At 45.2% G+C, this 23391-nt stretch overlaps 1 protein-coding gene across 1 annotated transcript in view; it reads left to right on the top strand.

The window, feature by feature from the left end:
- The window catches only part of SV2C (synaptic vesicle glycoprotein 2C), a 703553-nt gene that overhangs the window by 554675 nt on the left and 125487 nt on the right, over nucleotides 1–23391 (top strand). The window contains exons 5-6 of the mRNA XM_078677323.1: nucleotides 9780–9913; nucleotides 10043–10132. Of these exons, the coding sequence (XP_078533449.1) occupies nucleotides 9780–9913; nucleotides 10043–10132 (224 nt within the window). The remainder of the gene's footprint in view (nucleotides 1–9779; nucleotides 9914–10042; nucleotides 10133–23391) is intronic.

Raw genomic sequence — 23391 nt, 5'->3', positions numbered from 1 at the left:
CTGTCTGCCTCTGCCTGGTTGTGGATTGACTATCTGGATTTGAATGTGATGGGATCTGGGAAATGTCTTGACCCAGGGGAGGAGTAGGGGAGACAGCAACAGGCTGACCTGCATCTGGAGTGGAGGGGGGAGGAGTAGCCCCCTGCATGTGAAGAGGCCTGGGCTGCTGCCATAAAAGAATGGCTCCACCTCCTGCTGAGTGATTGAGGAACCTGACCCCCACTATCAAAAGATGAAGGTGTCACTGGCAGAGAGACACCCAGAACTGGTTTTGAACAGGGGTCAGTGCCCCCTAAACACAAATACTTCAAAGACATTTAGGGGTATAACTATGAGAGCTGAAACCCCTGAACATTGGACTGTTCAAGACTGAAAAGGATTGAAACTACTTTGTGGTCAAGAGGAACCTCTGCCAAGGAAGAACATCTGAAGAGACTGACGAGAAGGACTGACCCTTGCGGTGTGTTCTGGGGCTGGCATGCAGTTTGCTGATTTAACTAAGGGACGTTGCTGTGTGCTGTGTCCCCCTGACTGAAAGGACTTTGCTATGTGCTGTGTCCCGAAGTAACTTGTCTCCAAGGGCCCGAGGAGAGCTGGCTCCCTGTTGTGGAAACTCAAGAACATCAAAGTTTCTAAGTGTGTCTCAGCGACGCTGTGTGCGTTGGGTTTTTGCAGTCTGAGACCTTCGTAAGCATTACCCCGGGACTGTGTGGCTCGAAGCCCATCCGAGTCTCAGCGACGCTTTGGGCGTGTGCATGTGCAGCCTGAGACTGCGTGGGGTCCGTGGTGCTGGTTGGAAAGTGCCCCGTAACTGCAGTGCCCCTGCAACATGAATCATCGTCACGCTGCTGTGTAGCTGTTTGTGGCCCGAGCCTTCATCGTAACGGAGGCTGCGGATCAAGGTCGCCGCCGCCGGCCCGAGCCACAACGTGCTGAAGGATTTCGTAAAGCTAATGAAGTTGTGAGGTAATCCTGATCATTGTTCGCCAGAGGGATCTGCCCAAGATTGTCAGCAACGGAGAAGGCAGCGCCGTAACCTGTCCGGCTACAGCGTTGCCTTTCATCGGAGCTGCTTCATCATTGGGAGTGCCCAGCAGGACGTCCGATGGGTGGGGAGAGAAAGAGAGCAAGGCAGCGCATCCCTTAGGTAAGGCTTGGACTCCGGTTGGGAGCCGCAAGCATGTGTGTCCTGGGGAGGCGTCCAGGAGGAGTACAGGAGTGCTCCAGTCTCTCTATCGCTGCATCGTGTTAGACGCGCTGAGTCCTCGAGTGGCCCGGACCAGCACGGCAGCACCGGGGCCGCCCTCCTTAGTTCAGGACTGTTGTCTGTGGTTGAGGCCTAGTGGTCCTCGCGCTAATCACGTTGATTTGCCTGGTATTATTCCTACATTACGAACTGCCTTATTACTTGCATTAGGGATTGTATTATTCCTGAATTGTTAACTGCCTGATTATGTGCATTGAGGATTGAATTATTCTCGCATCTGGAACTGCCTTATTACTTGCATTAAGGAGTGCGTTACACTTGCATTACGAACTGCCTGATTATGTGCATAGAGGATTGAATTATTCTCGCATTACAAACTGCCTTATTACTAGCATTAAGAAGTGCGTTATACTTGCATTATGAACTTAGTGACTATGTGCATAGAAGATTGAATTATTCTCGCATTACAAACTGCCTGATTACTTGCATTGAGGATTGCATTATTCTTGCATTACAAACTGCATTGGTCTGACAATACGAACTGCATTATGAACTGCATAGCATTGCATTAGTGCTGCATTTGAAAATCGTGAACTGCTCATTAATACCTCAAGAACCTACAAGTGTTTGTTGGCCTAATAACTGGCCAAGTGAAATATTACGAACACGCATATGTTGGATTTTTATCGTTTGATCTTACCGTGTTTTTCTTCTTGATAAAGATACCACTATTTTCATACATCAGTGTGGTGTCCATTTGTGTTGTTATTACTGTGTCACTGGGAGTGTAGGTGCACATACTTTACACATTGCCTTGAAGATAAGCTTGGCTGCTCGTGCCAATCTACCAGGGGGTGAGCTGGGGTTATCAAAGAGGGTGTCCCTCATTTCCCTGACTAGAAGAAAGGGTCCCTATTTGGGTGAAGGTAACTGCCTCAGCCAACTAGAGACCCCTAGTTCTAACAAACCTGTTTTATTGTCAAGTTCTCTAAACCCTTTGGGTAATGTCTGCACTCAAAGAGCACCTAAGACACTAGCCATGGTGGATATTTGTTTCTTGAACTTGAAATTGAGTGACACAGCTACCTTACACTTACTGTGAACTGGTATTTTGGAAAGCGGACTCTCCAGAGAAATTTGGAGTCAACACCAAGGACTGGGATGGGGCCTCAAAGGGAGAGCAGGGGGCCACTGTGTACTGACTTAAAGAGACTCAAAAATATCAGAGGGAGATTCTATCTACTCTGGAGACACAAGCCAGAGACACCTCTTCAGGAACTCTGTAAGGGTAGAAACTGTAAAGTGTGCCTGCATGCACAAGCCAACTGACTTTCATCTAGCCCTATTGGCCTGACTGAAGGCTAGGGGCAACCTGGAGCTGAGAGTAGTGTTGTGTGATTGGAGGAAGAAGAAGCCTGGAATTGCCACTTACAAGTACTGTGCAGAAATGTTCATTGCCTGTCCGTGCAGACTGGAGGCGCCATTTGAAATGGAACTGTCAGTCTAAGAAGCTATAACTTTCCAGTGACTGTTCTAATTTCTGCTGTTTTTGCCTTATTTTAATCAGAAAATGCTTCTGATTTTACAAAGTTGGTCTAGGAGCTTTACAGAGTCGTTTCTTGATGCAAGTTTTGTCTACTGCTAAAGGGTTGAGAAGGTTGTTTAAGATAAACAGTGCTTACCTACCTAGGAACTGGTTTTGTACAGTGATGAGGGAATTTGCCCGATTGGGCAACCTGGCTCCCTACATAAAGCTCATCTCAGAGCTCAGAGGGTTGTGTAACTACTCTTGAGTTCTTTCCGTATTGCATACATATCACAACTGGATTCCTGAGAGACAGAGTGAAGTTCTCTGAAGGTCAATTAAGTGAGTATGGTTAATTCCTGCTAGTAAGAAGCCTTGGTGCTAATAGCTCTTAAAGGTACAAGCTGGTGACAGTAAGTCACATATATACGCTAGTGGCTGCTACTCGAGGGGAGTTGTTGACAGGGGTGGTGGGGGGGATGAAAAATAAAAAGTAAAAAGATCACTTTCCTGGGTTGGCCGGTTAGCGTCTATCCCCGGTCCACTTCTTTCTTGTTTCTTCCTGACTCTGCCGGCACCCAGGAAGCACCCACCCAGACTCCCCATAGCCAACCACAACGCTGCAATGCAGTGTTGGGATTGGTCCGAGCGCCATGGGTCGGCACTCAGATGGGGAATGGGAGGCTTTGCATGTTCCTCACCAGGCTGTGTACTGCAGCCTGGTGGGGAAGATGCAAAGTGCGCATGACTGTTTGGCCAGCCCGAGAACGCCAGTCAAGCAGTCATGCCCACTTGAGGAGTGCAAACCACTCCTTTCCTCTTCTTTGGCCAGCCCCATCCAAAAGCCACTGTTTTTAATCGGAAAAATGCAATGATAATACCAACATGTTATTATCATTGTATTTTTCCTTTTGAGCAGTGGGGCAATGCTCCTCTGCCAGACAGCCCTTTTATTCCAATGGGCATTCCCCAGGGGAGTTAAAGCCATTGGAGGTCAGTTTTTGATGGCAGAGGCCACTGCTGACTCCTCTGCCATTTTCTTCAGCTCCCCCAAGATAATTGCATCAGACAAAGTGGGTGCTATTGGAGAGAGAGGAAAGAAGGAGAGAGAGAGAAGAGAAGAAATAAGAAAGAGATGAGAGAGGTGGAAGGGAGTAGGACTTCTTTGAACAGTTTTGCCAGGGCTGCTTTTGCTTCCCAGCAAAGTCGGACTGGCACTACCGGGCACTGGGCATTTCCCCAGAGGGCTTCCAGGTTAGGGGCCGGTTTCAATCCTGTTGGGGCCGGTTTGCAGCGGAAGTTTGACCAGCCACATTTCAGCTTTATTAATAAATAAAACAAAAACAAAGGATTTCAAAGCGTGCTTCAGGACCATTTGTGTTGGTATGTGGGCAGTGCCTGTCTCCTGCAGGGTCGCCATCAGTGGCTAACCTTCAGAGCTTTGGTGCCGGCTATGGGGGTGAGGGGCCTGCTGTTGCTTGGTGGAGAGAGTCAAGTACATATGATAAGGATTCTTCAAAATGTAAAACTCTGTTTGTATTTTTAATGTGATCTTTGTAACGTGAAATGTAGTATATTAAATATAACACTGCATTAGAAATGACAGGTTTTAAGCATGGATTTAGAATTATTAATTACCCCACTACTATCCTCACGACAATGCTACTAGTGAATGAAGAGAAAGTCTGTCTTTTGTCCTCTCTTCATGGCAAAGGGTGTTATTATAGATGGAGTAAAATTCTACTCTTTTGCTTTTTGTGCAGCGCTCACTCTTAACTGATGTATTTGAAGGTGCTCTCATGTGATGACGAAAGAAAAGGAGGCCCTGTAAAACAAGTAATTGCCTTGGACTGCACAATGTACTCAAGGGAAAGCAGGGATTGATGCAAAAGGTTTTGAGCCATTCAGCCAATACGTGGTTATCTCATTCTCTCTACCATATTAGATCAAAGCTTAATGGTTTGTGCTTAGTCATTTGAAGTGCTAAATCAGTGCACTGTGTAAAATACACGCAGGCTATGCATGTTCCATAAGGATTGGTGGTAGTAGTGTTTGGGGAGGGGGACAGTATAATGCAGAAGTTGAAATGAAAACCAGCACCCACCCGGGGCCAGTACCTTGAGACCATTTGCTCCACATCGCTTAACCCCTCCCATGCTCATGACGAGTCAGTTCGTCATGAGCCACGGTTCCCGTGTGCTCATGACGAGCTGAACTCGTAATGACCGTTAGAACGTTCACACGCGGGGCTAATGCCCCTGCTGTGCGAGCGTTCTACAGAAACGGGTGTGGCCGTGACGAGCTCAGCTCGTCATGAGCACACGACCACCATGGCTCATGACAAGCTGAGCTCGTCACAAGCACAGGGGTGCCGTGCCCGCCCCTCTTGTCCCCTCCCCCCAGCACAGCGGAAGAATCAGCCCCGCAGGCAAGGGGTTAAAGTCATTATCATGTGTTCTTGAATTCATTCATCCACCCACACCATTCATTCATTGAGCCATGCAGACCTATCTCCACTTTTCATCCATCCATTCAATGATTGGACAAGGTTCGATAATGAAAAATATTTTGTAAAACACACCGTATTCGCAATTCTTTAAAAAAACATTCTTGGAGGAGAACCTTCCCATGCGGTTCTCGCAGTGGTCAGGTGCACTCACTGCGCGTGCACACGCAGTAAGGGCGCCGGTCTAACAAAATTTGCCAGGGCCACTTTTGGTTCCCAGTTTGGCCCCCGGTGAGAAACCTACTTGGGACAGGCTAGTGGAAAGTGTTTTCAGCGTGTGTGAGAGCCCGGTACAACCCAGAGAGCACCGCGTGCACACCCACCCAGCCTGAAAGAATGAGAGCTGGAACCTGCCGCTATCATTAATCATCTTAGCAGGCGCCGATTCCCTTCTGTGATTAGCTTGAAACCCAGCGAGACATTTACAAGATTTACTCTAAGCTAGAGGGCTTACAAAAAATCAATTAACTGGCCTGCTCTATTTTTAGAAAGGAGTGGATTGAATGCATTCAGTGGAGCAGCTCATAAGTAATGGCGCTGTTCGCCACTGAGCCAAGAGTTTGCTTGGACCCATGGTTGGGGTCCCTCCTGTTTGCAGCCAGCCCTGCACCGTCAATGAGCAGGAGGTGAAACCGCAGCCATTACGGATGTCCGCTTTGGATACATTTCTGTTGTTTTTCCATACTGCTATCTTTCATATATATCTGCATTATTGCTACATTAAAACTATGTTTGTCATTAGTTCTGGCGTTAGCCAAGATATTTCGATTATATGCATCAATGACATGCATTCTGCTGTTTCACAAGGAACGCATCCACACACAAAGGGCCCTATTACGAGTCTGGTGGTCCAAAGACTTGTGGCAGCGTGGCAGTGGCGGATCCAGCCACCTCTGCACTAGCGGTCCGACTGCCCCCCTGGGGCTCAAACATATGTGGCTGCACACAGGGGGGCATAACATGTGCCCCTCGGTGTGCATGCACATAGGTTCCTGCACAGCATGAACTTTCAAGGCCATGCCATGCAGGAAACTTTTAATGGGGTCCCATTGCGGTGCCTTATATAATGGCACCGCCGCCTTTAAAAGAGGCACCGCCATGGGACTGCCATGCCGCGCCCCTGCCAGACTACAAAAAAGTCATGATATGGCAGGTGGACGGGCAGCGCGAGCCATGGCGGAGCTGTGGCAAGGCGGTTTGCGCAGCCGCACCACCAATCCGCCAAAATCTCGTAATTAGGGCCAAAGTATTTACCTTAAGTGCTTGGGACTACAATTGTAATGTGTGCTTTTTGAAACCCAAAAGTATTTTTGCCTTTAGCCAGTGATTTAAAAAACACACACATTTTAATTGATGAGGTTCTGGCAGGTTCCTGAACAATAGTTTTGCAAATAATTTGAAAAAAAAAACACACTATGAAAAAGCCGAAAGCTAGCAGCTAACACCAGATCTATTTGCTTTGTGATGTCTGTGCCTATAATACCTAATACTATATAGCTCTTACTCTAGTCAGCTATTTTTTAATTTATTGATGTAAATAGTATTAAAACTATGGGGTTTATTTACAACCCCCTTGTGCCGCCAGTACGTCACTTTTCCCCATATTAAAAGTGAAGCATCGGCGGCCCTTATGTTTCTATATATAAAAAGGTGTCAGTAATACAATTTAAGGTCAGAATATTGATTCAAGTAGCTAATTAAAATTCCTTTTATAATGCTTCCTACATTTGTTTTTGGATATTTTTCTACTGACTTCTACTGGATGTTCACTGCCACTGGTCCTTCCAAGATAACTGCGATTGTTTGTCTCCTAAATCATTTGTATGTATGTGTTAGATTTTTATGTACTTGATGCCTCTCTTGATGATTTTTTATTTCATGTCTGTGGTTTGTAGTATGTGCTGTCATTTTTAGTACTGTGTCATTCTTTGGGAAGTTATTTATTTATATTTAAAATTATAAAAGTGAACTGACTAGATTATTGAGTTGGCTTCCTGTGGGAGTATTTAGGATGCAGAACTGAAGTGACATTGGACTCCATTTGAGTGTTCTCACTAGATCAATTCCTGGGGTACGCAGTGGGTCAGCAGTGGTAAGATAGAAGCAGCCATCACTGTGTTGTACCCTCTGCTTTCCATGGGAATCGCAGATCCGTATGTGCCTTCGGAGTGATAACCAGTTATATGATCATGCATATGCAGAGAGGAAGTAGCTGGAGGTGAATTAGTCACACTGTTTGGAAACCTATAACAAGGCGGAATATAGAGCTGTAACATCCCATCCCATCCCCTATGTCATGATGGGCAGCCATTTTAAATCGGTCAATGAGCCAGAGATCCAGCACTGCTTCTGAAGTAGGCTTCCACTACTCACAAGGGCTTGACAGGAGTGAATGGTTAGGCAAAGCAGATGTTGACATCTGAAAGGTTCAATTCTATATGAGCAGGACTGGAGGCTTCTTGAACATGATGGATTCGTCGTAGAGTGAGCTTTCAAATTACAAAAAGGTCTCAATGCAGTGCTGTGTTTGGTGACATCTCTCTGGATCGACATCAGATGTGGAACTTCAAAACCTGACCTGTGCTCAGCACACACAAAGCCGGCCACATTCTTACTGTTTCTTCTTGAGCACAAAAGTCCTACCACTGCAGGATGCAGAATAGTTTAGCAAGGCAGCTCAACCTACATAAATTCAGAACGCTCATAGTAGCTAAAAGTCCATTAACTTTAATTTAATTTAAGTGCAAAGGAAAATACACTAGACATTTGTATTCATATGTCTTTCCTTTATGTATGTTAACTCATAAAGTGCTGGTCCTTATCCTGGCATGTAGTTAAAGACTTCAGACTGAGGCCTCCAACAGGAACCGTAAAGAATCCAAACCATGGATAATACCTCAGGAGTATGAGTTCTATTAACACTCCCAAATACTTATTCACTCACTGAGTTTGTGAAAATAATTCAATTTATGGAAATATACCACACGATCTACAAATGTGTAGCTCAAGGCTCAGTCGTAGTCGCTAATGCAGGTTGTGTAAGTGAGACACTCATGGGCTGATTAATAAAAAACCTCTTTGCATACCCAAGTGATGTATAGATTACAAAGTGTGAATCAGCAATCACAAATAATGAATACTGATCTACAGAATCAGAATGTGTGAATTTTGTGGTTGCAAATGGCTTTCACCACTCTGAAAAATCAGCTTTTAAGCAGGATTAGATGGGTGACCCCATGAGACTGCCATGGGAGGTAGCATGATACCACTAGTGGTTCACTATATGGCATGAGGTCTGTCTCTGTTGGCCTGCAGTGAGTAATGTTACTCTTCTTCTTGACAACCCTCCTTATCTGCTGGGAAGATGTGAATAGTGCAGTTTGAGACGTTGAGGCCATTTGTAAATTCTACCTGTTAGCCTCACATAAGGATTTCACCTTTTCAACACATACTATCTAGTAAGCTACTAAAATAAACTTGCTTCATCCATTGTTCTACCATTTGTTGAACAAGATGTTGAAGCCTGGACGATTGGTGGTCGCAAGGCACAACTCTCAATTCAATCAAGCAGAATAGCTCCTAATACCCCTCTGCCACTTGCTTGCCTGCAGCCATTTTAACTAGTTCGCATTGAATTGAAGGCAATATGTTTTTCTTGGGTAAGAAATCCTCTGGTTTTGGTTATTCTCAGTCCCCTAAAGTTGCTGATGGCCAGACACACCCAGTAAAAAATAGATGGCCGTTCCACTTTCATGTCAAATTTAGAAGTCACATCTCCCGCTATTGTGACCACCCGACACGCACTTGAGGAAGCACATGAGCCAACAGCATAGCTGAGTGACTGTATGTAGAACCTGCGAGAGTTGTGCTCTCCTTCTTCCCTACTACCCATATAAGATCCCATAATCACCGAATGCATTTTAATACACCTGATATGCTGCAGTCAAATCTTGTGTGTTTGTGTTTGTTCTGGTCTTTATATGTACTGCTGTGCTGCTTCTCAGCACCATGTTGTTTTCTTTCATCCCTTGTACGTGGGTTGACCTTTCCATTAAATCTGTGTGCATTCTGGTGACTCCATACGCTACAAGGCAAGTTGAAGGTCTTCCGGTGGGAGAAATGGGAGCCATTCTGAGTAAACACTTCTATTAGCACAGACAGTTCATTTTGTATACCATAGATGTACATGTCAAATATATATGTCAACCCCTTTCAAATGATGAGTGGTAAGATCCTTCACTTGGTATCAATCTAAAATGGTACAATTTCCCCAACAAAGGTCTGGCTGTATGATTATTTATGCCCTTTGCTGCCTTTTTAGGTCCTTCTCCCAAGAACACATCTCACTTATGTTCTGTTGTCTTCTTGCAGTCGAGTTGATGTATTTTTATCATATTTGTCAGTTTATCTATATGGATGCTACAATGCAAACACTGTGGACTGTACCGTACTTCGGACAATTTCACGATAACTCAATAAATACCGATGACAGGTGCTGGCCCGGTTCCACATAAACATCTCATTTTCTCTTTGTCTTTAAGGATGGAGCTTCAGCATGGGCTCAGCCTACCAGTTTCACAGCTGGCGTGTCTTCGTGATCGTATGCGCTCTTCCCTGCGTCTCTGCTGTGGTGGCTCTCACCTTCATGCCAGAAAGTCCTAGATTCTTGCTTGAGGTATGATCTGGAACCTTGTAGATTCACAAAACAGTGTGTGTCCTTGAGGTCTCCACCTGATTTAGGTGTTTATTTTCTTTGTTTTATCCCTAATTTCGACCCTGCAACGTTTGACACCTGTTGACATAGATTGGGAAACACGATGAAGCCTGGATGATCCTCAAGCAAATCCACGATACCAACATGAGAGCTCGCGGTCAACCAGAAAAGGTCTTCACTGTGAGTATCATCCACATTTTGTTTTCTTCGATTATATTATTCTGTAATTGCGTATGCACGAATTGTATGCTACTTAACATGCATAGTTGTGTAGATATGAGTTCCAAGTTAAACAACATACGTGTTCCATAAGGTATTGGGACAATTAAGAGCGAGCCAGAGACTTATCACCGGAACAACGTACTGTTCACTCTATCAATTCATTATTCTGGAAACCTGCAGTTCAAACATTCAACTGCATACTATGATTGTAATAGATATTAAAAACAAAGCCGTAGAACAGCTTAAATGGCTCGATTGAGACACTATTGCTTTCACTGTTTGTTCCTTCCGAGTTAGTTCTAAACACAATAATTTAGGCTGTTAGAAGATTGGGTTTAAAGAGATTGCTACCATTTCAATATCCAGGGGCTGATTTACAAGTATTTTTCAGATTTTATTTCCTGACCTAGAAAAATCCAAGAAGGTGCAATAAGGTGAGCTTATTCGCTGATGGAACAAAAGGTGTCGAATGATGGCATGGCAGGAGAAAGCTTCAGCCATGTTTTCAACCAATCCAAGGAATGTCGGGGTTTCTTCCCACCTAGTACACTCAAGCTTAATCCGGTTTAAATTAATGTATTTCTTACTTCAACGATTTCTTCAATATCAATCCAATTCATACTTAATTTGCTATCAACTTCCTAAGCAAGTTCAGGAAGTCCATTTACTTGATCAGAAGGAAGCTTATTTACATGTAAAACAAGCAGAAATATAGACTTGTCAGAGAAAACAACTTCAAACGACTACTAAAAAAGAAATCCTTTAGTGTATTGTTCTTCATCACTTTACACTTCATCATAGCACTGCCTGAGGAAGGATCGTCTGCAGTCACAGAGTACATGTCTCACCAGCATCAGTGCAATGATTTGCCATTGCGTCATTTCGGTGTCTTCTTCACCCAGCCCTTGTTTTCTGGTTTTATTAGCACACGTCCATCCGCTTCCTCATAGAACCCAATGGCGAGTTGAACAGTACCGAGGCAGACTTACCTCACTGTAAATTTGCAGGCAAATTTACCATTACTGTGTGGTAAATCTGCCCAGTACCGCGCAATTACATGTTAAAATCCATAGTATAAGGAATGACCATGTAGGGCCTTTTTTTCGGCCTTAAGGAGACCACACAGGATCCCCTATTAGATGCAGTTTCACCGCATACATTTACCACCTGCTCTCAGCACGCGGTAAATATATGAGGTGACTGGTGCATGGAGTGCGGTGGAGGGTTTGGAGTGGGGTGAGTAGGGGAAGTGAAGGGGAACTTATTTTCTAGCAGGGTGAAGTATTACATGCAGGGAAATAAAGCCTCATGCAAGTTCTCAAGTTGGTTTTACGGGCCAAAAAAGTCTAGTCAGGTTCTTCTACACCCAGAAAAAAACAGGTGCTGAAAAGTCTAACAACTAGTAATCAGGTGGAACGAAATTAACACATTAAATCATTCCTTAATTTTGTTTGGCCTCACTCTTAATAGGGCCCTATAGCAGTGCTTAATTTGTGCCTGTGGTTTATGGTACTCAGCGCCAGCACTTTATAGTCAACACTGGCTCTTATGGCACTCGACCACTTGGGGTGCTGTTTGCCTCTTTTGAAATGGGCACAACAACAGTTATCTAATAATTTCATATGCATTAAAAACGGCAAATACCTGCTGCCTGAGCCATTCCTATTGCTTTTAGTGGCCTGGAGTAGCCTGTACTGTCACAGTTTTAGGAGTGAGCTGGTTAGTTGTTGTGCTGGTACAGTCAATAGCAGCGCTGGCAGGGTCAATGGGCAATGCAAGCTTCTTTGGCCTCCTGATGAGGGCCCTGGCACTTTGTTTTTTAGAAATTCAGCACTGTCCTATAAGTCATTCTGCTATGCTCACTTAACTTCAAAACCTGTACATGTAACCACAACAAGAATACTATAAAGCATAACAGGTCAAATTCCTCGTTTAATCACTAAGGGGTTTAAAGTGTCATGATTTAAACCATGTCCACAAAAACACCATAACATGTTCTCCTGTAACCCTAGTTATTAAGGTACTCCTTTTTCAACCTGAATTATAACTTGGTAAATGTGAGGAAACAAATGCGAATTATTTTTAGTATTTCCTAGAAGAAGATTGCTTCATGTTTAAAAAGCACACTTGTGAAAGTGCAGCGAAAAATAGGTCATTTCAGCTTTGCACTTGCCCATGTGCATCTTCCCTTTCCGCAACTTCTGACAAGGCCTATGACCAACATGTTCAAAATATTCCATATTTCAATGGCCATCTTATATCATACATAATTTGCACACCACTGAACAAGCCCGGGATGAATATGGAGTAGAAAGCATTTGTTCTGTTCTCTTCTGGTCTTCCGAATAAATATTCACGCAGCAGGACGAATAATGTGATCCCACCTGAAAATTAGGGTTTAGCCAATGGGAATTTGTTTGGGGCTGTGTGTGGGGTTCAGGCGAGTGGCAGAGGTCTGAGCTGAAGAAAGCAGCAGGCAGAGGCGGCCGACACAATGAAGAGGTGGTGCAGCGGAGAAGGGGGATCAGGGGAGCACAGGAGGGGGAGCATGGGGGGGGGGGGGGGGGAAATAATAATTTAAAAAAACAGTTACGTGGAGCTGCTGCTGCCTCCCGCATCACTTCGCGCCCCAGTGTTCTCTTCTTGGTCCCAAGCTCCAAGCATACACTGGGACAGACTCCATATGCAATCCCCACACTGCTCTCATGCTATGAGAGCAGCGCAGGCATTGGTCTGAGCAGGCCGAAAAGATGCTCCGCTCAGACCAGGAAGTGTGTGGGGTTTCTCCAGCCCAGCTGTTCAATGCAGCCGTGCTGTAGAAACCTAAGTGCGCATGTGTGCTTGGCGGGCCTGAGACAGCCGGCAAAACACATATGCACACTTAGGGAGTGCACATAGCACTCCTCCTCCCCCCTCCAATGTCTTGGCCACGCCACTCCCTGAACGCGCAGGCTCAGAGCCGGAAAATGAAAAATAAAATAATTTAGGTAATCCTTTTATATTTCACCTGCTGGCTCGGAGCCAGCGGAGCGATGCTCCTGCACAATTGCGGAGGAGCTGCCCCTGGCAGCAGGAAAAAGGCCCTTCATCTGCTGGCTGGGCCGCACTTCTTGGCCCAGAGACGTTAGATAAGGGATAAGACTAATGCACCAACCCAACCCCAAACAGCAGACCTCTGCTTGGTTCTCAGACACACAGACCCTCATGTCAAAGAGAAGTGCTGAAAGGAAGTACGGAGATGCTGCTTTGAAAGGGTAGAACTGCAGCACTGAACCCAGGAAGTAGCTGAGAAAGGCGGCTGATTTTCCAGCCTGGCGCACGTGCCCCCCAGCCACAGAAAGAAGGGGAGGCAATGCTGTAAAGGAGGGAGATGTGTAAAGAGGCCTTGGCCAGGGCAGTGTGTGTCTGTAACATACCAGGCATGTGCCTAAAAAGTCACCAGACCATCAGTGTGGGTTGTGGTCTTGAGAGGAGACCTTGGTGAGGTAAGTAAGGCATGTGCTCAGTTGTGAGGCACCCGACTACCAATACAACGTCCATACCTATTGTGATTGGATGGGAGCCCTTAGAAGCAGCAGCAACATCCTATAAGACAATAGCCGGGAACCCAGGGACATCTCAGGTGGGGTGGTGAATTAGTACTTTATTGTGATGCAGCATCGGAGGTGGCGAGTGAAGGTGGTCCATGATTTACAATCAAGAGAAGCAATGCCCCATGAAAAGACAATGTCTGGCTTGAGACAAAGTCACAGGGCAAGTTCCTCAGAAGGGGCAGTTCTAGAGCAGAACCCAGAACTAACTGAAGGGGCTCAGGCAGGCCGGATCAGGCATTAACCCGAGTGAGAAGAAACTGAATCAAAATGAGGGGCAGAGCCTGGCTAGAATGGGCTCTCCTGGTGCCTTGCCTGCTTAACTGAAGACTAGGGTAACTTGTATATTACTGATGAGGGGCCTGAGGGGCTCAGGTGGGAAAGGAAGGTCTCAATTATTAAACCTGGCAATAAACTATTGTGGAGATGAGTCTAGTATTCAGTATCCAGATATCTGGGTAACTGATGCATAAGCAGCTCAATGTTTTGGTTTATTGTTTAGGATGAAGGTTAGGAAGTCGGGTTGTCTAATGTTGCTTGACCCGGTGGAGGAGGGTAGTCCTGAAGCAGAAAAGGCAGGGCAGGCTTAAGAACTGTTGGCTCCCAGAGCCACAATCTTTGTTGGCGCCCCCATGACTTTCTTCACAGATTCCATCACTACCACCCTGTATTGGTGACTCTTATCTCTCCAAAGCCCGTATCTCACATGTATTTCATTTGTTTAAAGGCACTTATGATACTAATGTAGGGTGTCAGACGACTTCAGGTCACACGCCTTATACAGAAACAATGAATCATTCGTGTGTAAATTAGTGTACATGAAATGTTCCATAAGACAAAAGGACGTGTGGGAGTCACGTGACAGCCATTCTGGTAGGCAGTATATTTTAAGAGTGCTTGTTCTGGAGAAGCACAAACTCAGTATTTAAAATGTTCCACTGTGGTTGGGTTCACTACACTTATAAAAAAATATTTCAACCCAAATTAACCTTTTTTTAGTAACATTAGGATAATGAAAGACTGGGAAAAACACAATTCCAATTTATACCTTGCAGCTTGCACGCAGCTCTTTGATGACAGTGCATAGCTCACTGTGCTATATTAGGATTTTAACTTTTGAAGTACAAGTAACAACATCAGTAAGTAGTAACCCACCAAGCTATTTACATGAAATACAATTCTATGATCTGCATGGTACACATTCTTTGCAGCAGGCACCACGCCCCTCTGCACTACTTTATAATGAGTCAAAAACTGCCACTAGACATAACACGCTCACTCTCCAGCAAGTACATAAAATACTGACATTTTTATAGCTGTCTGGAAATTTCGGACACACAGGACACTCTGCAGCAGCTTCATTTAAAACCATCAAATATTTCAAAACACAGCGCCTCCTGAGCTCGGCGCTTGGTGCGTTTGCACTGGTCACACCGTCCTAGAGCCGGGTCTGAGAAGAGGGTTTGTTTTCTGGTGAGCTGGGAGATTAGGGCACAATTGGGGGAGAGGCGGCACATCAGATCAGAGTCGTCTTAATACGTTCCTTGGCACTATTCAGTCATTTCATCGTATACAGCTAGGTATATGATTCCTGAGCTAGACACAGTTTAGTAATGCGCCACAGGGTTATGTAGTGTCATTAAATGTCTGGGGCTGAATCATAATACTTCAGACAAGGGAATATGTGTGCTATAATCTTTTTGCAAGATGGTTGCCACCAAGTTTTCCTACAGGAAACCCACTTGCTATTGTGGACGTGCTGTACTCCTAGAAAATTGTAATTCAATAGCGCGTCCACATGTTGGGTGCATCGAGGACAGTGTTAACAGCAAATCATAAAGAAGTGTGCCCCAGAGACAAGGTGCAAAGCAGCATTTCAGAATACAGTCAACACGAAAGGACTGACTCAAAAAAGTGAGTTATAGAGTGGAATTTAGAAAAACCATGAAGGTTTTTATTAAAAGTACAGCACAGAGATAGTAAAATGCAGATGCAGCATTAATCTCCTTTAAATGTATAAAGTCATTGTCATGAAGACTCTCAATAATTGGAACAATGCAGAATAATAGACAAAATCAGAAATAGAGTAAGGACCTGATTTATATTTGAGTGGGCATCCCAATATTCTGTCACGGCAGTGGAGTAAATTACTCCGTTGCCCTGGTGGAGGGACCGCCTGCCAGGTTTATAAATGACCGCCAAGCTGGGGGTCTTGTACAAAACATTGCCATGAACTGCCGTCACAGCGGTTCCTGCCAATATATTTTACTGTTTGGTAAAGGGCTCCGTCAACAGGACTGAGCCCTGTACTAAACAGTTTTCTGTTTTTATTTTCAAAAAGTTTTTTTTTTTTAAATAAAAAATGCAGTGCTTCCCTTTCCATGGGAGTCCTCTCCCATGGGGAGGAGAGCCTTTAGCAATTTTCACTGCCACTTAAAATACTTTATTGTTTGATTACTAAAAATCATTACAGCGGGGAACATGCATCCATAATAAAAACGTATACCAAGTATGGTTATTAAGATATTTACATTCGTGCCATTACAACAGGTAAAAAGATAGAGTTCATCATCAATTATTTAAAATCCTGAACCTATTTTTTTATAATAAAAAGTATTAACTCGTCTAGACAGAATGACCCTTTTTTTTTTGTATACAAAACTAATTAAAAGGCAGTTAAAAGCCATAATTGGCCATTAGATTTTATGATCTGCTAAAGCCACAGGCAGACGTTAATTATTAAAAGGCAATAATTAATAGCGCTGGTAATCTAATTCCATATTATTGACGAGGTTCCAGATAGGGCAGTTCCATTTGTATAATAAAATCCCTGCATTCAGTAATATGAAAGGTCCATGGTTAACTATTGATGTCTTGCTGGCTCTCATTGTTTATAAATCTTCTTGCTGTTCCTGTGACAAACTTGGTGAATCGGATATTGAGCTGTGGATTGACCGGGTTCATTGATGCAAGGATGGCTTGCCGGCACGTGCGAATGCCGAGTTTGTTCCATTCACTTTTTAACAGGATCTTTCTAAGGTCATTGGCTGCGGGACAAAGACATACCACATGCTCGATTGTTTCTGTGCTACTCCCACAGCCCCTGCACATTACATTGGGATTTGCACTGCGTCATCTTGGCAGGTGATACAGGAAAGACCAATCATCCATTCTGAGTGCCAAAAATCTTTTTTTCCACATCACTGAGTAGGTACATGACAGATGGGGTGCCATAATCCCTGGCTTAAATCCTGATACGATTGTCCAGGCGTGCTTACGTTGCACCAGTTGAGCTCTGTTCGAATGAAAGGACCAGAGGCGGACGTGTCTTTTGATATGGATTTAAGTACCTGCTGCGATGGATTAGAGCTCCAGATTTCATCTATATCAAGAAGTTTTAAAGAGTCTTGCAGATAGTGCCGGAATGAACTTCCGAGTTGACCAACTGAGATTTCCACTCACAAAATGGCCTACAGACTTCCTTCTCTGGAGTTACGCAACATATTACACAGCCTGACGTACGCTCCACGCCCTGCGGCTTGATGGTCTTGAAGACCAAACTCGAGACGTATTTGAGCGGGGGATGAAGATTTTGGTACACCCAGCACCTGTTTGAATGTTTTTGTTATTATTTTGTTCACGTGGCTATTGTCTTTCCCTTGCATAATCTCCTGGCTGTAGGTGAGGGAGTTGATGATTTTTGCCTTCATGACAGTTATGAGTGGGGTTAGACTGGGCCCGGACAGTTGCCTTGCAAGAGTCTTAAAAGTCACCTGGATTGTCAGGTCTTTGGCTTCTACCTCATCTCCATGTTTAGAGAATGTTCCCCTTCTGTCCTAGTGAACCCCTAGGTACTTGTACGAAAGGGCTCTGTCAATGTTATTACCATTGTATTGCCAACCACCTCCTTGATATTTCCTTTGCCCGAAGGTGATTGCCCTTGTCTTTGTTAAATTCAGTTCCAGGTCGTTTTCGATTGTATATAGGGACAACCGATCAAGTAGTCTTTGCAAGCCAACCCTGGTGTGACTTAGCAGGACCAGGTCGTCCGCATATAGTAGATTGCTAACTCTTGTCCTGGCAAGTTTCGGAGGATGGGAATTAACTTTGTCGAGCGACTCTGAAAAATCGGAGATGAAAAGGTTGAAAAGAAGGGGCGCCAGCACACACCCTTGTTTCACTCCACGGATTGTTTGTATTTTCCTTGAGGTGTATGATCCATCCCCAAGTTTAATACGGATCCATGTATTAGTGTGTAGCACGATTATGGCTTGTAGTAGTGCTGGTGGGATCCCCCATTTCCACAATTTGAGCCATAATCGGCTTCGAGGTACGCGGTCGAAAGCGGCCTTAAAGTCAACAAAACAGCCGTGCATTAACGTTCCAGAGGCTGCCACTTTATCCAACAGAACAGCAATTGCGAGCAAGTTTGTTATGGTGCCTGATTTTTGCACAAATCCAGTCTGGTTGAAGGGTATGAGAGGATTTTTTGCGGCCCAGGATGCCAGGTCTAGAAGGAGCAGCTTAGCATAGTATTTCGATTCCAAGTCCAGTAGGGTTATCATCCTGTAGTTTTTCGGGTCTGATCTCTTGCCTCCTTTATAAATTGGATGTATAATGGCACCTTGCCACGATTCCGGTAGTACCGAATTGATCCGGCAGTAGGAAAAAAGTGGTGCCAATTGATTGGCCCAAACGTCTGTATCCTGTTTGAACATAGACTGGGGTAGCCCGTTTGGCCCAGGAGCTCCATCTGGATGGCCCTGGGTTATAATTCGAGCCGTTTTTTCCGTAATAATTCCAAGAGTTGTTGATGCACTTTGTGACAATTCTATTGGCTGAGGCAAAAGTTTTGTATCAGTTGTTGATGGAGTCCTTGTGTTTAATTCAGCGTGGTTTCCTGGTGTCTTTGCATCCATAATGTCTAGTAGTTGGCATGAGTTGGATTGTTGGGACGTGGCTTGTGGTCTGGCCAGTACGTTATCTTTTACTGAATCCACAAAGTGAGTTGTTAGATAAGATACCCATTCAGCTTCGGAGATGTTAGCGCTGCTTTGTCCTCCTTGTTTGTGTTTTTTGGAGTTAACGAGTGACCAGAAGGATTTAGGATTATGATTTTTACTTGCATATATCAATTTTAGCCAGAACTGTTCGGAGCGTTTCTTTTTCTCGATGAATATTGCATGTCGAAATGCTTTTTGGGCTTGCTCATATTTATTAAGATTGTGGTCTTCCCCTGGGAATCTGCGTGCTTGTCTTAAGGCACTGTTATGTGCTGATTTTAGTTTCCTGATTTCAGCTGTTATTATTGCCTGGTTTACTTTTTTGGATTATTGTGTAGTGCGTGGGAATTTTTTTTGCAGTTCCCGGGCTAAGAGTTCCCATGATGTAGTGGGCAGGGATGTAGCAATACTCATTAAATCTTGCTGGGCTCTACATTAGCTCATTATTACTGGTGCAATTGGATCCGACCATTTCAACCTTTTAAGATTTTCAGTATAATTACCTTCTGACGTCAGGCTTGTCATGGCACGATGTGCTAGGTGAAATGACAGGGTAGTCACTTGGGAATGATGGTCGCTCTCTCCTCGAACAGCTATGGTGTAATTCTTGATAAAAGGATGGATTTCCTTATTACAGATGGTATAGTCTAGAAAAGAGGGGGTATGACCGTTTGATCTTGTCCAGTTGGGAGGTTTATCCTTGGGGAAGCGACCATTTAAGATGGTGTAACCCAAAGCACTGAGTTGTAGCACCATGTATTCGCCTAGTTTGCTGTGTTTATTGCCAGTGGGTTTTGTTTGTTCCAAATTGTCTGGCCACGGTGCATCGTACTCTTCCGGGAGTTCTTGAAAAAGGTTTGTGTTGTAGTCGCCGCATACTAAGTAGGCTGGACTTTTGTAATTACTTTGTATATTACACAAAACCTGGATTAGGTGGTTAGACTTCATTTTTTCTCCCTGACGCTTGGTGAAATGTAGATATTAATCAGGATCAGTTGTTCGGTCCATTTAGGGTTGTTGATCGTTACACCGAGAATCCAATCTTCTTCAAATGTCAATTGCGTTATATTACCGTTTAACTTAGCTGAAATGTAAATTGAGAGACTGCTGCCGGGTCAGCCAGATTTATGCAGCCTCTGAGCAGATGTTCTGTACTCCAGATATCCTTCTATTGGAAGGCTGACCAAGGACCATGTTTCCTGCAATAGTATAACCTCGTGGTTTTTAAAAAACTTTATCACATCTGGGGATTGGAACTTTTAGGGAAGGCCATTGATGTTCCATTAACACACTGAGAGACCGGGTTGAGTTCAGTTGGGATTTCCCCCGTCCAGGGCCGCTGGCAACCAGGCCCAGTCAATCGCCGTGGTTTTGACCTCCTCTATTTTGGGTGGATCGCCCTTACTGGGGATCGGCCTTCAGTTGATCTTAATATTCAGAAGAATAGTGGGCCCTGTTTATCTAGTATGACAAGGGGTTTCGTAAAAACCTAGGGATACCGTGGTTCAGTTAGGAGAACTATTTTGATGCCCCATTTACTAAATTGGGCGGACCTTGATGTTACCTGTTCCTTGATTGCTGCAGTTGAGAAAGTGATCAAGGTTGATTCTGTGGGTTGATTATTTCCGCTGGATTTAAACTCAATTGAGATTATATAATTAGATTCAATGTGGCACAGTGCAGGTATACATTTAAAAAGTTTCAGAATGTTCCCTCTATTCAGGATATCGTGCGGTCCTTGAGTGTGGGAATAAATAGCAGTTGTTTTTTTAAATTAATTGTTCGGGGCGCCTGGCCTGGGGTCTTGTGGTTGCCTTTGTCCGTGGTTTGAAGTAAATTAATTCTCCTTTGAATATAGGGTGATTGTTTCTTATGTCCCACGTGTTCTCCTCGGGATTCATGGTCTACTTTATTGGGTAAACGTTTACCCGTTTCGGATGCGTCCAAATTCTTGGATAGTGGTATCTGAAGGTTCTCCTTGTCTCTTGACCTGTACTCATCATCGTGTTTTATGGTTTCCTTGTTTTGGTTTTCCTTTAGTATGTTTACCGTATTTGATTAGGCTTTCGGGTCATCTGTTCCGGTCTTGGAGATATAAGATGGCGTCTCTAACTTTGTGACCTTTCCTGGCTCATCTAATGTCGAAGGCTGTAGAAGCTTTGTGGTGACCTCTCCCCTGGCCCCAGGTTGTTCCTTATATTTTTTACTATTGGCTGGTGCTGTTAGCACCTTACTGGGTAAGTCTGTAAATAATTGTATGGGTGATTTTTGTGGTGATGTAAGAGTGCTATCGGAACTTACAGTACTAATTGAGCTGAGTCGTGTGTTACCCTTTTTAATGTGTAATGGCTCACTGGTCGTATTTTGAATCACTGTGCTACGTTTATTATGTTTTTTCCGTAGTCTCTTCTTTTCTCTTTTGCTCAGATGTTGTTTTTGAGTGGATTTATTCATTGATCCCGTTCCTGGGCCAGCATCACTGATGTCGGCGATTTGCACTGTCTCAGATGTACGCAGTTTGTCTATTTTCAACGCAATGTTGTTTTTATTATTTGACTTGATTGGTTGGAAGATACCATACTCTTTGGGTGCCACTCGTTTGTCTCGATTATCTGAGGACGGTACTACTACTGAGGCATCCGTTGGTCGAGTGTCGATTTTTGCAGAGGAAGCCTTATGGTTTTTTCCAGGTTTATTGTAGTTTATGCTTTGGTCTTTGACTTTCGGAGTGGTTACATTAATTGAATGTGAGTCTGAGGGATATGGTTGAGCTTGCAAACCTGATGGTAGTTTATTTCTGTCAGGACCAAAGCGACAAACTGAGGAAGTGTAGACAGACTTTCGATTATTGGCGAGCAGCAACATATTGCTTGAGTCAGGTTGACTTTAGATTGTGCTTCTGTTATTAAGGTATTCAAGCCTTCTAGTTTATCGTCGATCCCTGCTGTGTATAATGCTAGCGTGTTTATAAGGTCGACTTGTAAATCTAGTTTGTCTGAATGATAGTTTAGTGTGGATTGTAGAGTTTGTAGGAGCTGGGGCCAGATGGTAGTCTCGGACGGTGAGAGTACTGTATTTTATTTTATATATTTATTTTTCGTTTCCATACCCCTCCCGCCTCCCCCTCATCCCCTCGCGAGTGGGACCCCATTTCCAACCCCCCCCCACCCGCACGTAATGCCGGCCGCGACTGTGTGAAGTCTAGTTTGCAAATGAAAATCTAATTTATGGCTTTATTACTTGTTTGGAAATCTGCGGTATGCTCTGGCATTCCCCTTCCGCACACTGCTCTAGAGCACGGCTGTGTTCGAACTTCAAGGTGCACTTTGCAGTCAGAGAAAGGTTTTCCCACGGTTTAACATTGAAGTCAATGGAGAAAACTGCCTTTTTTCCGTTTTGAGAGAAAGACATGACGTTGCCGCGTATACATAACTTTCGTCATTAATAGGATCGTTGCACTAAGGATCAGATGCAAGGGAGAGCTCCATCAGGCTGCCGTCTTGAGGGAGGAGAAACCCACAACATGCGGTACCCGCTTCGCGGGTCCCGCTTCGCCGCTGCTGCCACAGGAGTCACAGGAGTTACAGGCACCAGCTGGGCGTGTGAGCGTGAGACAGGGCTGCGAGCGCAGGAACCGGGACTCGCTTTCCCAGGAGTCCCGGTAATCCCCCGGCCGAGTCACCTGGCCCGCTCTCCCTGACCGCCCCGCCCAGCTCATTATCCTCAAAAGACCCCGCCTTTCACTGCCTGTGGGGACGCTGATTTTACCTTTTGCCCAGCTGCCGTCTTGAGGGAGGAGAAACCCACAACTTGCGGTACCCGCTTCGCGGGTCCCGCTTCGCCGCTGCTGCCACAGGAGTCACAGGAGTTACAGGCACCAGCTGGGCGTGTGAGCGTGAGACAGGGCTGCGAGCGCAGGCACCGGGACTCGCTTTCCCAGGAGTCCCGGTAATCCTCCGGCCGAGTCACCTGGCCCGCTCTCCCTGACCGCCCCGCCCAGCTCATTATCCTCAAAAGACCCCGCCTTTCACTGCCTGTGGGGACGCTGATTTTACCTTTTGCCCAGCTGCCGTCTTGAGGGAGGAGAAACCCACAACTTGCGGTACCCGCTTCGCGGGTCCCGCTTCGCCGCTGCTGCCACAGGAGTCACAGGAGTTACAGGCACCAGCTGGGCGTGTGAGCGTGAGACAGGGCTGCGAGCGCAGGAACCGGGACTCGCTTTCCCAGGAGTCCCGGTAATCCTCCGGCCGAGTCACCTGGCCCGCTCTCCCTGACCGCCCCGCCCAGCTCATTATCCTCAAAAGACCCCGCCTTTCACTGCCTGTGGGGACGCTGATTTTACCTTTTGCCCAGCTGCCGTCTTGAGGGAGGAGAAACCCACAACTTGCGGGTCCCGCTTCGCCGCTGCTGCCACAGGAGTCACAGGAGTTACAGGCACCAGCTGGGCGTGTGAGCGTGAGACAGGGCTGCGAGCGCAGGAACCGGGACTCGCTTTCCCAGGAGTCCCGGTAATCCTCCGGCCGAGTCACCTGGCCCGCTCTCCCTGACCGCCCCGCCCAGCTCATTATCCTCAAAAGACCCCGCCTTTCACTGCCTGTGGGGACGCTGATTTTACCTTTTGCCC

This window comes from Lissotriton helveticus, chromosome 2_1 (genome assembly GCF_964261635.1).
Source record: "Lissotriton helveticus chromosome 2_1, aLisHel1.1, whole genome shotgun sequence".
Lineage (NCBI taxonomy): Eukaryota > Metazoa > Chordata > Amphibia > Caudata > Salamandridae > Lissotriton > Lissotriton helveticus.
This window is presented reverse-complemented; position numbering and strand designations above follow the sequence as displayed.